The sequence below is a fragment of the Lissotriton helveticus genome, chromosome 5_1 (assembly GCF_964261635.1).
Source record: "Lissotriton helveticus chromosome 5_1, aLisHel1.1, whole genome shotgun sequence".
Classification (NCBI taxonomy): Eukaryota; Metazoa; Chordata; class Amphibia; order Caudata; family Salamandridae; genus Lissotriton; species Lissotriton helveticus.
The window spans coordinates 257,891,343-257,906,046 of NC_136065.1; the positions used below are offsets into that span (position 1 = coordinate 257,891,343).

Consider the following 14,704-nt stretch of genomic DNA (forward strand, 5'->3'; position numbering starts at 1 on the left):
GAATGGCATGGCACAAAGAAGATAAAAAGTCCTGAGACTTAACACCTTTCATAGAAGGTAAACGTATCCGGCAAACCACCATTGCTATATTGCCCCCCATGATATTGTGTAATTTTTAAAATTAATTCATTTCAGTGCGGGTTTGAGCTCTGGTCTGCCGCACTGTGCTGGTGAGGCCCGGATTTTGAATGCCCACTTCCATTAGCTTTGTAATTGGCTGGACGGCAGTGCGTGCCTCAGTGGTAGCTGATGAGATTTAAAAGTGGCAGGGCGTAAAAAACTGTTTCCAAAGTAAAAAAAGCGAGCATGTATGCACTACTATTTTTTGTATATATGTTGCAAACTCAATGAAATTGGACCAGAGCACTCTGCAAGAACACCAGTTAAATTTCACAAGGTCCGAGTCCTTTTTAAGCATAAAGAGATTAATTGATTTGCCGAGAGTCACAGTATGTTCAGCCGGTGTCAGGAGGACTCGACCACAGTTCCCCAGTTACAAAAGTTGGTGATGGTGATGGCACATTATCATAAAGAAATTTAAAGCCTTTTCTCTCACCTGGATTGAAAGAGAAAATATGTTTATTGTGTTGACCCTGGAGCTGAGTTTCCAAACACTGTGTTTATATATAATAACTGTTCATGAGCCAAACGGACGAGCGCTGATCTTTATTCTTTGTGAGAGGATCCGCTTCTCAGTTTCTGCTTTCCTCTGACCTGCCCAGCCCAGCCAATCCCGATGCTGCTCTATAAAATAAAGAGCGCAAGGTTCTTTCAACAGCCTTGCGTCTCTTTGTGCGCTCTGCCAGTGCTTAATTTTGAAAATATTAAGTCCAGGTGCTCAATTTTTTTTTTAGGAGGCCATAACCATTTCCCCATCTCCACCTACATGCTCTATTGGCTCCACCCACATCCTCAACTGGCACTGGTGAAAGCCAGGTGTAATACCTAACCTAAATTCCAAGAAGGGAGACTTCCTGAAGTAAGTTGCTGATAGGTGGTTCCCGTCACCCAAGAAAATGTTGAAAAATAGGAAAGCAAAAGGGCATTCAAAGCTCAATTTTGGAAACAATTTGCTAAAATAACAAATGCAACTTATGCAACATAACACAGTGGTAAAGGTTGAGTTAACCAGTAACAATTTATTTCTACACAAACAAACACTTTTTAGTAAAATTAGGATAGTCAAAGACTGGTGAAAAACGTAACTCTAAGCTATACCATGCTGTTTGCATCTAGCGCTTTGATGGTAGTAGTTCATAGCTCAATGTGCTAGATCATGATTGTAACGTATGAATTGCACAATAACAAAAGGATTTCTGTGGCAAAAGCAGTATCCCACTGAGCTATGCACATGAAATACTGTTCTGTGCTCTGCACAGTACACACTCTTTGCAGCAGGCATATTAACCCTTTGTGCTACCTTAGATGAATCAAAACTGTCACTAGACAAAACTCCGAACTCTCTCCGGCACTGGCAGGTACATTAATTACCAGAGTTATCGTGGCACATTAATTGTTGCCTGAAAACTGTTGGATATACAAAGAACTCTACAGTGCTTTTAAAACTGATGCGCCGCTACAAAAATGCCACCACCGCCACCCATCTGCCTTGATGTAGATAATGTATTAAGGACAGATAGAAGTCTGTGCTAAAGGGACGTAGCACAGTCTTTACATTAAGGACCAGTAGCTCACTATGTGCAGCAAAGAATAGTCTGACACCATTTGGTGTCGTGGAAAAGAAGCACAATGTGTCCACTAAGCACAGCTGATACCATCTCTGCATTTGAGGAAGGTGGGTGGCCTCTGTGTTAAGGGCAGGTGGCATATGCCTTTTTCCTATGGCTCCTCTAATAACACTCACTGTCCCAAGGTGCCTCACACGCCATCGTCCTCTGTAACCAAAAGGTCCTCGGACCCCTCACTTATGCACAGACCCAGACTTCTCTAATAACCTACACCCCCACTCCCTGACAATGCAGCCCCAGAGACCCCGTTATTCAGATACGGTTTACTTACAATTTTTGAAACAGTAGGTGCCAAGTCTCAAAGTTTTACTTAGAATAGACTGTCCGGTGCTACTGAATGTCGACGTGCAGAATGCCAAAGCAACAAGGGCTGGACTAGCCTATAAGGCAATTAGGTAGTAACCAATGGGGTGGTCTGACAGGTCAAGTGTGAGGGCCTTTTTTGGCTGTTTCTGGGAGTGTTTTGTGCTCTACTGGGGTGGGTTTTTCATATTGATTTCCTTGGTTTTCAAGCAAACATTATCTGCAGTAAGCTCAAATCCTTGCCAACTTAAATAGCTTGAAAATTACTTGTATAACTTTGTTTACAAGCTCAAAGACTGAAGTTGAAGGCTGCATACTCTTAAATCCACCTCATGCTTTTTTAATCCACCCCCCCCCCCCCAACACTCCTGCAGGTTCCTTGTCAGCCCTTCTTTTTTTGTCACAGTTTTTCTGTCTTATTCCGTTTTGATCTATCACAAAATCTTTCGATTTCCATGCAGGCCAGTCCACCTCTGGTGGCTCTAGTATTCAAGATAATACAATTTTGAAGTCCAATATAAAATAAAAATGAAAATTGTGAAATGTTGCTTTATGCAGATTAAATTTTTCCCAGGGCAGGGGCAGCGACGCTCTTGAGGCCTCAGTCACTATCTGTGCGCCCAAGGTCAGCTGAGGTGTCAGGGGCCTGGCTGTCAAGTGTAAACCGTACTTTCAATCGCAGAACAAGGAGGTCACCATTACTCCGTGGTTGCTGGTGCACCTTCTATGTCTGCACACATGTAAATGCCTGGTAACGTGATTCAGCACCCGGGTGTTTTCATGCGTGAGTACTAGTAGGCAGTGCTTTCACTATCCAAGTGCAGAGAGAGAGGAGGGAGTGATGGGCACATTAGGAACAAAATGTGCGCACCTCTTCAATTCAACCTCAAGAGAGGGGGCAAGCAGTTTGTGCCCGACCGCCGTCAGAGAAACATTTCATGCCATTCTTCCAGGGCAGAGGTGATGTGCGACTGCGAGGGAAAATTTAAAACAAAGGGAGGATCAAATAACTAATACACAATGTGCAAAAGAACTTGGGGTCTGTCTCGTGTGAAATTCAAAGTGAATCTGCACAATGATGCAACCTGCAACTTAGCGACATTCATTTCATTTCTTACTTGCCTCACAGTTCACACACTGCTAGCATCATGTTTCAAAATCACTACTTACTGGGACTGCCGCCTTTCAGTTTTAATTAGTCCAAGGCCTGCTCTGCACCATGCTGCTTGCTTCTTGTGTCGTCGACAGAAATGCGTTGCGGCTGCGCAGTATGCTAGGGCGGGCCGTAGTGAAAACACTGATCCCATTGGTCCGACTCAGGACACACACACACACACCTGACGATTCCCAAGTAGGGAAGGAGCGAGTTTCTAATATATTTTAAATTGTAAGCGCTCATCATGGATTGATTGGAACGAGTGACCTGAAACTTAGAATGAGGCTGGGACACAATTAGTTTCTGGTACTGCGTGTGTGCTTTACAAGGCAGGTGCAGAATCCAATTTGAAAAGTTTTAGCCACACAATCATGTGTGATATCGGCTGTTCACTGGGGAGACCCATGTGAACTTAGTGAACAGCCAATATCGCATGTAGACCCGGCCCCGCAAATTAAGTGCCGGTGCTTAGCACCGGAAAGCCTCTGCCTGCATCTCCTCATCTTCTGTGTCGCTCCTGTATTTGACAGGTTTATGGTGCTCTCTCGTTTCGTCTGCTTCTCTGCCTTCAGGTACCATATTTCAGAAGTCTTCGAGAGGCAGGCTCACGGTGTCACCCCCAGATTGGGTGTCACCCGGTGCGGTCCGCACCCCCCGCTCCCCCCTTGTGACGCCACTGGTCTTTTGTCCTCAAAGTTTTTTTTAAAAACAAGTTAAAAAAACCAATGAGAAAGAGGTCAAGGGCCTCAAACACCCTGTAATCAACACAGATAAAAACTGATCGATTTCTGAAAGCAATTTGTAATGTGAGGAGTATGCATTATTGTGTCTTTTTGTAAATGTTACTGTTTTTTTTTATTTACTCCAGCGACCTATTTCTGATATCATTGTGCAGAAGCAAATTAAAACCGCTGAGAAAACATCAATTGAACAGGTTAGTATATTCTGCCTATATATATATCTGTGAAAAACGTAAATGTATCATATTCGGAAAGTGTGTCACTCATGCTTATCACACAAAGAGAGAGCCAGAGACACACTCACTATCAGAGAAAGACCTGGGCTCCATGTTAGATTCTTCATCGTCTGTACCTTCTATGTTTGCTAATGCACACATTTCAGAGCACACAGAGACTTACGTCTTGTGTAATGACCCTGGTACATAGTAAGAACAATTCCAGACTATTTCCTTCGTCTGTATTTATACTCGGTTTCAGGGTATTTCTCCACAGAGAAAACAGAACCTTGTATATTCCTGAGCGCGATTATACAGAATGAGTTCATATGTGAGTTCATTACTCATATTAAAACTTTCAGACCCATTTAGAGAGTCAAGTAACAGCACCATGAATTGGTGATAGAAACCCCACACATGGAATTCAAGGTATTACCCCAATTTTAGCTAAGAAGAGGGTATATCATATAAGTATTTAATAATTACTGTTTGACCAAAAAGTTCCCAAAAATATATATTTTTCAATGTGGAATTAGCACAAGCTATTTGTTGGTGATAACATGATAAGCGTTTCCATGTTGTAATGCTGTACAACTGTGTCACAAATGTAATATATTATCTTTACATTACATTCAACACTGGTTTTAGCTTGGTCTGGTATTATCTTAACCAGGGGGATGTATGACGTTACAACGCATACTTTTACCACGCCTACCATTACCACGCATTTTTTACAACGCAGGATCCATGACAACGCATACCATTACCACGCATGTATTTACAACGCATATACCTTTACAACGCATACAATTACAACGTAAGTATTGGTAAGTATATAATATTTTTTAATATTTAATTTAATTAAAATTAATATAATGTAATTTAATTAAATTTAATTTAATTAATTAAATTAAATTTAATTTAATTTAATTTAATTTAATGTAATTTAATTTAATTAATTTGATTTAATTTAATCAATTTAATTTAATGTAATTTAAATTTAATTATATTTAATTTTTACACTGTACCCTTTTACCCAAAAACCCAAAACTGACCCTGAACCCAAAAAATACCCCTTTTACCCAGAAACCCAAAACTGACCCTGAACCCTAAAAATATCCCTTTACCCAAAAACCCAAAACTGACCCTGAACCCAAAAAATACCCCTTTTACCCAAAAACCCAAAACTGACCATGAACCCTAAAAATACCCTTTTACCCAAAAACCCAAAACTGACCCTGAACCCTAAAAATACCCCTTTACCCAAAAACCCAAAACTGACCCTAAACCCTAAAAATACCCCTTTACCCAAAAACTAAAAACTGACCCTGAACCCTAAAAATACCCCTTTACCCAAAAACCCAAAACTGACCCTGAACCCTAAAAATACCCCTTTACCCAAAAACTAAAAACTGACCCTGAACCCTAAAAATACCCCTTTACCCAAAAACTGAAAACTGACCCTGAACCCTAAAAATACCCCTTTACCCAAAAACTGAAAACTGACCCTAAACCCTAAAAATACCCCTTTACCCAAAAACTGAAAACTGACCCTAAACCCTAAAAATACCCCTTTACCCAAAAACTGAAAACTGACCCTGAACCCTAAAAATACCCCTTTACCCAAAAACTGAAAACTGACCCTAAACCCTAAAAATACCCCTTTACCCAAAAACTGAAAACTGACCCTAAACCCTAAAAATACCCCTTTACCCAAAAACTGAAAACTGACCCTAAACCCTAAAAATACCCCTTTACAAAAAAAACCAAATAATATTTTTAATAAAATAATATACTTACCAATACTTACGTTGTAATGGTATGCGTTGTAAAAGTACCTGCGTTGTAAATACATGCGTGGTAATGGTATGCGTTGTAATGGATCCTGCGCTGTAAAAAATGCGTGGTAATGGTAGGTCGTGGTAAAAGTTGTGTTGTAAAGGTTGTATACCTAACCAGGGTACCTCTGCTGTTGTGTGGGTTATAGAGACATATAACCAGTACTTTAAATGGGGCGGTACTCTCTAGTACAGAATACCAGCACTTTTTTATGTTGAGAGTACCAGCAATAGCTTGAATTGGAGAGTATCGGCACTTCTCTGAAAAAAGTGGGTACTCTGGCACAGAGTACCTGCACTTCTATTTTTCCATTTCAACCACTGCATATAACCCACACCTCTAAAAACTCTACATTAATTCTCATAGTTTGTCATTCTTCAAGAACTCTTTCTGATGTTCTCTTTTACCACTAGATTCAGTCTAGTGCAGTAGATAGTAAAGAGGTCATGAGGGACACAGTAAGTTGTTTGTTATATAATATTTATACTGTTTTATGCTAAAAGCCCAAACAGATTCTCGTTAATTTAAGCGCAGGTGCATGAGCTTGGACGTCTTAAAAGCAGAATACATTTATACAATTGTTCATGTTGTTAAATATCCATACTTGACAAACCATTCAATGTGATTTGACCTTATTTCTTCCTCTTAGAATTCTCTAAGACTCTCTCTGCTTTAGGTCTTTGTTCCAAATCTTTCCTTCTCTTTTAGCACCACTTCAGCACTCTATATATGAAAGTATTGAAAACATTTTCCATATTCTTGTGAACTTTTCTGTAAATCTGTTCTTTTCAGCTATTATTTATATACCGTGCAATTTATTTAGGATTTTCATGCACCTGCCCATTTCCCATCAGCCAAATTCATTTTTTGGAGAGGTAATCGCATACCTCCATTTGTGACATTATTTTTTATTTACACTTAGGGCTCCATCACTGGTAAAGTGTTCAGGGTTAGAAACAAACCCAGTGATCACATCAAATGCAATTCTATGATGTTGGTAAACGAAATGCAAAATGATAAGCACACATCATTTTTTGTTGTGAATGTTAGCTCTGGTTTTTGGTTTCTTCCAGTCACCTGCACCCAGTGCTACAGTTCAGAAGCTGGATCAGACAAATGAGAAAACATTCAATGAAGAGGTTAGTATATTAAGTCTGTTAATAAGCATTTGTGAAATGCTGAAGAATACCCTTTTTGGCACTGAGTTGGCCATGCTTATCATACTAAGAGAGAACACTAGTGACACACTTTGACTTTTATACAGAAAAGATCAGGACCTGCTCCCGAGCTCAGGTTCTACACCCTCTGAAACATCTTGGTTTTGCGGATGTACATATTTGAGAACCTATTGAGGCTGAAGTCTTGGGCATTGACATAGCAGAAACTGTTCCAGGCTATTCTCTTCATGCTATTCACACACCGTTCTCCAATTATTAGTGCTTCATTTGAGTTGGTGGGGCCACTGACACTCATTTTTGGCGACCAGCTCCTATTTTTCTTCATCAGACATTCACAGAGTAAAAAGAAGGAAAAGACAAAAGCAGAAACTCAGAGGAGGAGAAAAACAGAAAAACCATCACTAAGAGAGAAAGCAGGACCTGGCAAGTGTAAGAAAGGACCCACAAAAAAAATCTTACACTGTGTAAGATGAATCTCGAGACCTCCTTGAGTGTGAAAGTGCCTTGAAATGTGAAAATCTCAAAGTAATCTCCAGGGGGGCGTGGCTAGCAGCCGATCATGGCGACGGCTTAGCGGAGGAGCTCTAGGAGCGAGGCGATCTCCCACAACAATCCGGCACACTAATCCGTTCCTAAATACACTCCGGAGGGGCGACACAGGTCTAGGACCAAGCGGTGCCCAGCGGAGAAAACGTGACAACCGGCCGACACCGGGAAACGCAAAATTGCAATCCGGCGAGGCGGGGCCTAGAGGAGGCGGCGAGCGGCAGACTATCCCTCAGGAGAGCCCGGGCGGAAGTGAGGAGGGGACAGGGAGTCAGCGCCGGAAGTGGCGCTGAAATTGAAACGGAGAGCAGCGCTGGTGACGGACGGAGCCGTAGCAACATCGGCCGCCGAACGGAGAGTACCGGAGGGAGCGACACCACACGGAGACCGGAAGGAAGGCTGGAGACAGCACTACAGCTCGGAACTCCGGGCAGAAAAGAGAGAGTGGGACGTGGCCCACACGGCAAGAGGCACAAGAGGCATTAGAGGCACAGGAGTGCAGCAGTGTTGGGGCGCCAACCCTCCCGGTACTATAGAGTAGACACCGGAGTGGTAGGGAGAGACAAGTGCAAAGGCGCATGGGCGGACTGAGGCGGTGAGGGTCTGGCACATCACTGAGCCCACTAGAGTCGGGACATAGCGCCCACATCGCATTCGGCCACAAACTGGACCCGCTACTACTCTTGGCCCACAGATGACACGGTGTTGGGCAGGGGAGTCACGCAGGTGAGGAGCTGGAGGGTACTGCAACGCCTGGGGAGAGAAGTACTGCAGGCGGGTTGCGACGGACTACATAAACAGAGACCACACCCGTGATAAGGCCGAGGCCCCGGGACAGTAAGCTCCGCCTGCAATATAGCAGCATATCACCTCGTGAAGGGGCCCGGAAGGCTAGCGGAAGGGGTGATAGTGATTAATGCCCTGGGCAGGCAGCTGCTGAGTACCGCAGAGACGCTGCAAGGAGTACACCCACGCGCAACAACAGGGGCCCTGAGAAAGACTGGCGGGAGTGTCACCGACACATTACTACCTCAAGGAGAGACGCGTTCCTAGAAAGCACGGCGCGTATCCCACAGTGCCGATTCACGCCACGACTTGCACTGGCGAGTAAAGGCCCTCACACAACCCGGAGGCTGTGATCGGAGAGGAAAGGGAGCGACTCACAGGAAGATCCTAGGGACACGGCAACCACGCAACGAGGGTGTGAGGCAGCCCCAAGAAAGACTATGGCGGGCAGGGGATCCAAACATAATTCAACGCAGGCCAAACTAGACAAGTTCGCCTACGATAAGACCAACCCTCCCCAGGCGGAACCTCGCAACTCCACGGGGAAAACGCACGAAGGGGATGGGGTGAAAAAGGCAACACTAGAAGATGTGATGCGTGCACTGACACAGGTGCAAACCACGGTGGGATCTACGGCTACAGAGGTCACCCTGATCAGAGCAGACCTTCAGAAAATGAATGAGAGAGTGAAGCAAGTGGAGGTGGTCACGAAATCCCTGGTGGGAGATGTATCCGAGCTGCAAGTGGCAATGGAGAAAATGGCGGCGGAGAACAAATCCCTCAGAGAAAAGATGGATGATCAGGAAGGGCGCTCGAGGAGAAACAACGTCCGAATACTGGGTATTCCGGAATCGGAAGGTAAAGGGGCAATGGATCTCTACGTGGAAGAACTGATTAAGACAAAGTTAAACCCAAATGGCCTCTCACACTTCTTCTCGGTGGAGAGGGCCCATAGGGTACCCGGTGGAAAGCCAAAACCGGGGGCATCCCCGAGACCAGTCCTGGAGAGAATGTTCAATTTCCGCGACCGGGATACTATTCTGCAGGCAGCGAGAGTCTCTCCAGCCATCCAAATCCAAAATTCCACGATCGCCTTCTTTCCAGACTACACTGCCGAAGTGGCACGTAGGAGGAGAACTTTTCTGGATGTTAAGAGGGCGCTACGGGCTAAAGAACTGCCCTATTCGATGCTGTTCCCGATGCGTCTTAGCATGGTAGCAGAGGACAAGGTCTGTTTTTTTTAAATGCCGGATATGGCCCAGGAATGGCTGGAGGGATAGAGGCCGGCAGGAAAAGCTCACCGCTCGAACACAAGCACCCGAAACCACCGGGTTCATAGTCAAACGGGATCACAAATGTCCGGAAGGGGGGGAGTGAGTAGGTCACCAATGCCCGAACTCCAGGGAGCAGAAGGAGGAGTGGAATCTTAATGCTCCGGTGTTTGGACACTATGCTGTAACCTAAAGAACTCTGCATAACGGTCACGCTTGGACACTGGCCTGGGGAGCTCGTAGGAGGGCAGGGAGTTTGCCTGCTCCGGAGGACATTCCACCCCAGCGCGCAAGTAAACTGTTCAGGGGATGGGTTAAGCACTCTGCTCAGTTGGGGAGGCGGGCGGTTGAAGGCCCGTTAAGCAGGGAGGCAGGGAGGGGGGAGGAGGGGAGGGCTTGTTTAGAATTTGCTGAAGTTCCGCGAATAAGGTCACACTACGTAACAGGCCACAGGGACGGTTTCGACCGAGCACTTGCCGGTTGCATCCCTGAAATGAGATCTGACACACAATGTCACAGATATAAGCCAGACAATGCAAGACCCCCAAGTACAGACACCTGAGGAGGGGATGCTGAGATCACGAGTGGTGCCTCTCCGGCTCATGTCATGGAATGTGAGGGGACTGGCCGATAAGATAAAGAGAGGGCTGGTAATGAATGCAGTGAGAAGGCAGGGACCGAATCTGGTACTCCTCCAGGAGACGCATCTCACAGGGGGTACAACCAAGGCTCTTGACAGAAAAGGCTACAAAATGGAGGTGCATTCAGAGTTTACCACAGGTTCTAGGGGCACGGGCATATTAGTTAGGAAATCAGCACATTTCATCACGCTAGGCACTAAGATAGACGCACAGGGATGCTTCGAAGCAATACAGGGGCAGTGGGAAGGGAGGCTCCTAAATGTGGTATCAGTGTATATACCCCCGGCACTGCACTCGGTCATGTTTCCGGCACTGGGTGAGTTCTTATTAGACCTGCCCGATGGTGACATAATCCTAGGAGGGGACTTTAATGCAGCAGTAGACTCCCTAGTGGATAGGTTCCTGGACTTGGCACAGGCGGGGGGCACTTCACATATGCAGAGATTTTTGTCCGCAATGGGGCTAGTCGACATATGGCGATACACGCACCCTGCCGCGAGGCAATACACTTACCACTCCACGGTACACAACAGCATGTCACGGATCGATTATTTTTTAACGCTAGGAGGGGGGGATACAATACGTGGAAACTGTTGATATACACCCTAGGGGCATATCAGATCACTCCCCGGTTACACTTACATTATCTACGCAAGAGAAATCACGTAGGAGAATCTACCCAATACACGCGTCCTATCTTAAGGATCCTAAGGTGCGAAAGGCACTCAAGATGTCAACGACACACTATTTTGCGGAGAACACTGACTCTGTACAGTCCCCCGCTATTTTGTGGGAGGCATATAAGGCGGTGCTGAGAGGACAGGCCATAACATCCATAACGGGTCATAAAAGAGAGAGACAGCGTGAGTTGTCCGAGTTGGAACTGGCCCTACATGCAGCAAATAGGACACATGAAACGAACCCGACGCCGGAAACATCTCATGCCCTGCTCCTAAAGCAACAGCAATATAGGGAACATGTAAAGCAACGGACAATGACTCAGATAACAGAGACGGCCCACAGAATATATGACGTAGGGGATAAGGCAGGGAAGCTGCTGGCCTGGCTGGACAGGAGAGGGGGTGGAGCCAGAGGAATACAGCGCATTTGCGACAAACAGGGCCAGGTGCACACGAGCCCCGAGGAGATAGCGGAGACCCTAGCTGAGTATTTTGAGGGAGTATATATGCCAGGATCGGTGGTGTCGGCAGAGATGGCGCGCGCAGCGCTGGAACACATCCCACACCAGACACTCACGCCGAAAGCGGCGACGGAGCTAGAGGAGGACATCACAGAGGAGGAAATACAACAGGCGATACATGCCATCAAGCCGGGGAAGGCATCGGGACCAAATGGTATCCCGATAGAATGGTATCAGACCGCGTCAGAGAGCCTCAGTGGACTGCTGTTGGCTATGTACTTAGACAGCCTGGATAGGGCCGAACTTCCGTTGGATCAACGGACGGCGACCATTGTCGCCATCCCCAAACCCGGGAAACAGCCGGAAGAGTGCACATCTTATCGCCCTATCTCCCTTCTCAATGCTGAGGTTAAAATCTTGGCTAAACACCTTGCCACCCGGCTGATGGCTCATCTCCCACAGCTCATACACCCCGATCAGTCAGGCTTTATGCCACACAGCAACACTGCCCTCAACCTGCGCAGGGTGCACAGTGTGCTTGCTCGAGTGGACACACTATCGGAACCTGCAGTTGTACTGGCGCTAGACGCAAAGATGGCGTTCGACATGGTGGAGTGGCAGTATTTGTTCGAGGTCCTGGTACAAATGGGGATTGGCCCTAAATTTGTGGCCTGGGTCCGGCTATTATACACAGAGCCTGTGGCTCAGGTGGTGGCAAATGGCCATATTTCTCGAACATTCCAGCTAAGGCGGGGAACACGTCAGGGTTGTCCCCTGTCGCCATTGCTCTTTGCGATCGCAATAGAACCGTTGGCGAATCGGATACGTTCCACCTCACTGCTGAAGGGGATTGCCTGGTCGGAGGGATGGGAAAACCGCCTGTCTCTATACGCAGACGATATGCTGGTGTATCTGACGGACCCGGAACGGAGTATACCGGCGCTGCTGTCGTTATGCGACAAGCAGGGGAAGATATCGGGGTACACTTTGAACTGGAGTAAGTCGGAACTATATGTGTTGAAGGGCTCGACTCCCACACTGGCCGACACGTGCTCCCTAAAAATGGCGGGGACCTCCTTTAAATACTTAGGCGTCCATGTGACGAAGGATCCGGCTGAGTTCTTCCAGAAGAACCTCGCACCGCCGTTGGAGCGATTGAAGCAGGATGTTAAATTCTGGGCGGCGCTACCACTGACATTGCTAGGCAGAGTAGCATTATACAAGATGATGTCCTTGCCCCGATTCTTGTATATTCTAGAGAATACTCCATACCCAGTAGACGTAAGATACTTTAGGAGGGTGTCGGCGTCAATAGCCGGCCTCATGTGGAACAACCGCCCGGCACGAATAGCCCAGGCCAAACTGCATAGGGGGTGGTACGATGGTGGGATTGTGTTGCCAAACCTCCAACTCTATTACTGGGCCGCCCAACTGAAGCCCATCAACCAGTGGCTGCATGTACCCCAGGATGACCCAGCGTACAGGGCTGACAGAGACCAGCTGGGTACTGATACCCTACTGGCTCCTCTCTACGACCAACGAAAAATGCGCCCGCTCATGGGGCCCACCAAGCTTACGGTAGCATTGTGGCATACAGCACAACCAAAACTGGGATGGAAAGGGAAAATTACAAAACTTACTCTGCTGTGGGACACGCGGGCGCTGGGCAATCTGAGGCGTAGTAAGGGGTTCGTACTGTGGGACACCATTCGTCTGTCTACAGTGGGGGATCTGTGGGAAAAAGACACGGTGATCCCATTTGACCAATTGCGGCAGAGATATGAGCTGGGGCCCACAGAACTGTTTAGATACACACAGATACAGCACGCTCTGTTGTCAGTCATTCCGAGTGGCACGAAAGTCCCAGAGGCATCACCCCTCGAGGACCGCCTTCTTACGGACTTTATGCAGGAAAGGGCGACATCACTCACATATCGCAAACTGATCAATACCCTTATGGATCCAACAATAAAGCTGAGGGACAAATGGGTGGAAGATCTGGGCGAATTAGATGAGTCGGAATGGAATGAAGCATTGGCGTCACCTAAGGAGGCTGGCGTTTCGGCAAAGTTTCGGCTTGTACAGCTCAAGATCTTACATAGGGTATACTACACGAGGACGATGCTCCATAAGATACATAGGGCACAAACTCCCTATTGTCTTCGCGGATGTGGGGAGGAGGGGACATTGTTTCATACTATTTGGGAGTGCCCTAGCATTCAGGAGTTCTGGAGGCAAATCATGCGTACTATGTCTCAAACACTGGGGATATCCCTGATCCCCGAACCACGGAAATGCCTGCTCAACATATGGGGGCCCAATGACCTTACGCGACACGGACAACAGTGGTCCATGATAGGCATAATGATAGCTAAACGCGACATAGCGCAGAAATGGGGAGCGGCAGACACCCCTACACTGACACAATGGTGCTCCAACATGGATGGGGTTATGATCGTAGAGCGGACGGTATACACCAGTAGAGCATGCCCACGTAAATGGAACAAGATCTGGACCCCATGGAACGTGTACAGGGGGGACATATGCGAACCGCTGGAGGAAGAAGACATATTGACATCAGATGACGAGGGCGGGGACGACTACGGAGGAATGTGGGGGAGGGAAGGATGGAAACCCGAGGGACTGCATAGTTCAATGACGGGGAAGGGAAGAGAAGGGGAGGAGGACTGGAAGGTACTTACTGATTGTCCTGTAAAATCACCCTACTGAGTGTGGCAAACGCTAATGGGCACCCTGAGTGGTCTTAGATTTACACACATAAAGTGGACGCCTGGTGATTGAAATCGAACTGAGGGTGTTCCGCTCGTTTCAGGTCGATTGAATGACCAAAAGTGGCAACTTCATGTTAATGTTGTTTATTGTTATAAAATAAAAAGTAGACCTGTCAACATCCGCACGCTGAGCACGAACCACATGCACATGTACATGTTCAACGCCGCTGCACCTCCGGGGTGGCAGCATACAGGCTGTGTAAGCAAATGTATAATGCATACATACGATAAAGTGGCGGCCGGCCCCAGAGGTTGTAGGCCAGAAGCTGTGTGCTGTTCGCAAATGGTCAATAAAGGTCTTTAAAAAAAAAAAAAAAAAAGTAATCTCCAATGTCTTTCAATTCAGGA

The 14,704-nt window shown here is 46.6% G+C and overlaps 1 protein-coding gene across 1 annotated transcript in view; it reads left to right on the forward strand.

The window, feature by feature from the left end:
- Positions 1–14,704, forward strand: part of LOC144752438 (uncharacterized) — a 408,565-nt gene that overhangs the window by 75,777 nt on the left and 318,084 nt on the right. Inside the window, exons 13-14 of the mRNA XM_078640369.1 lie at positions 4,076–4,141; positions 7,075–7,140. Coding sequence (XP_078496495.1) covers positions 4,076–4,141; positions 7,075–7,140 — 132 coding nt within the window. The remainder of the gene's footprint in view (positions 1–4,075; positions 4,142–7,074; positions 7,141–14,704) is intronic.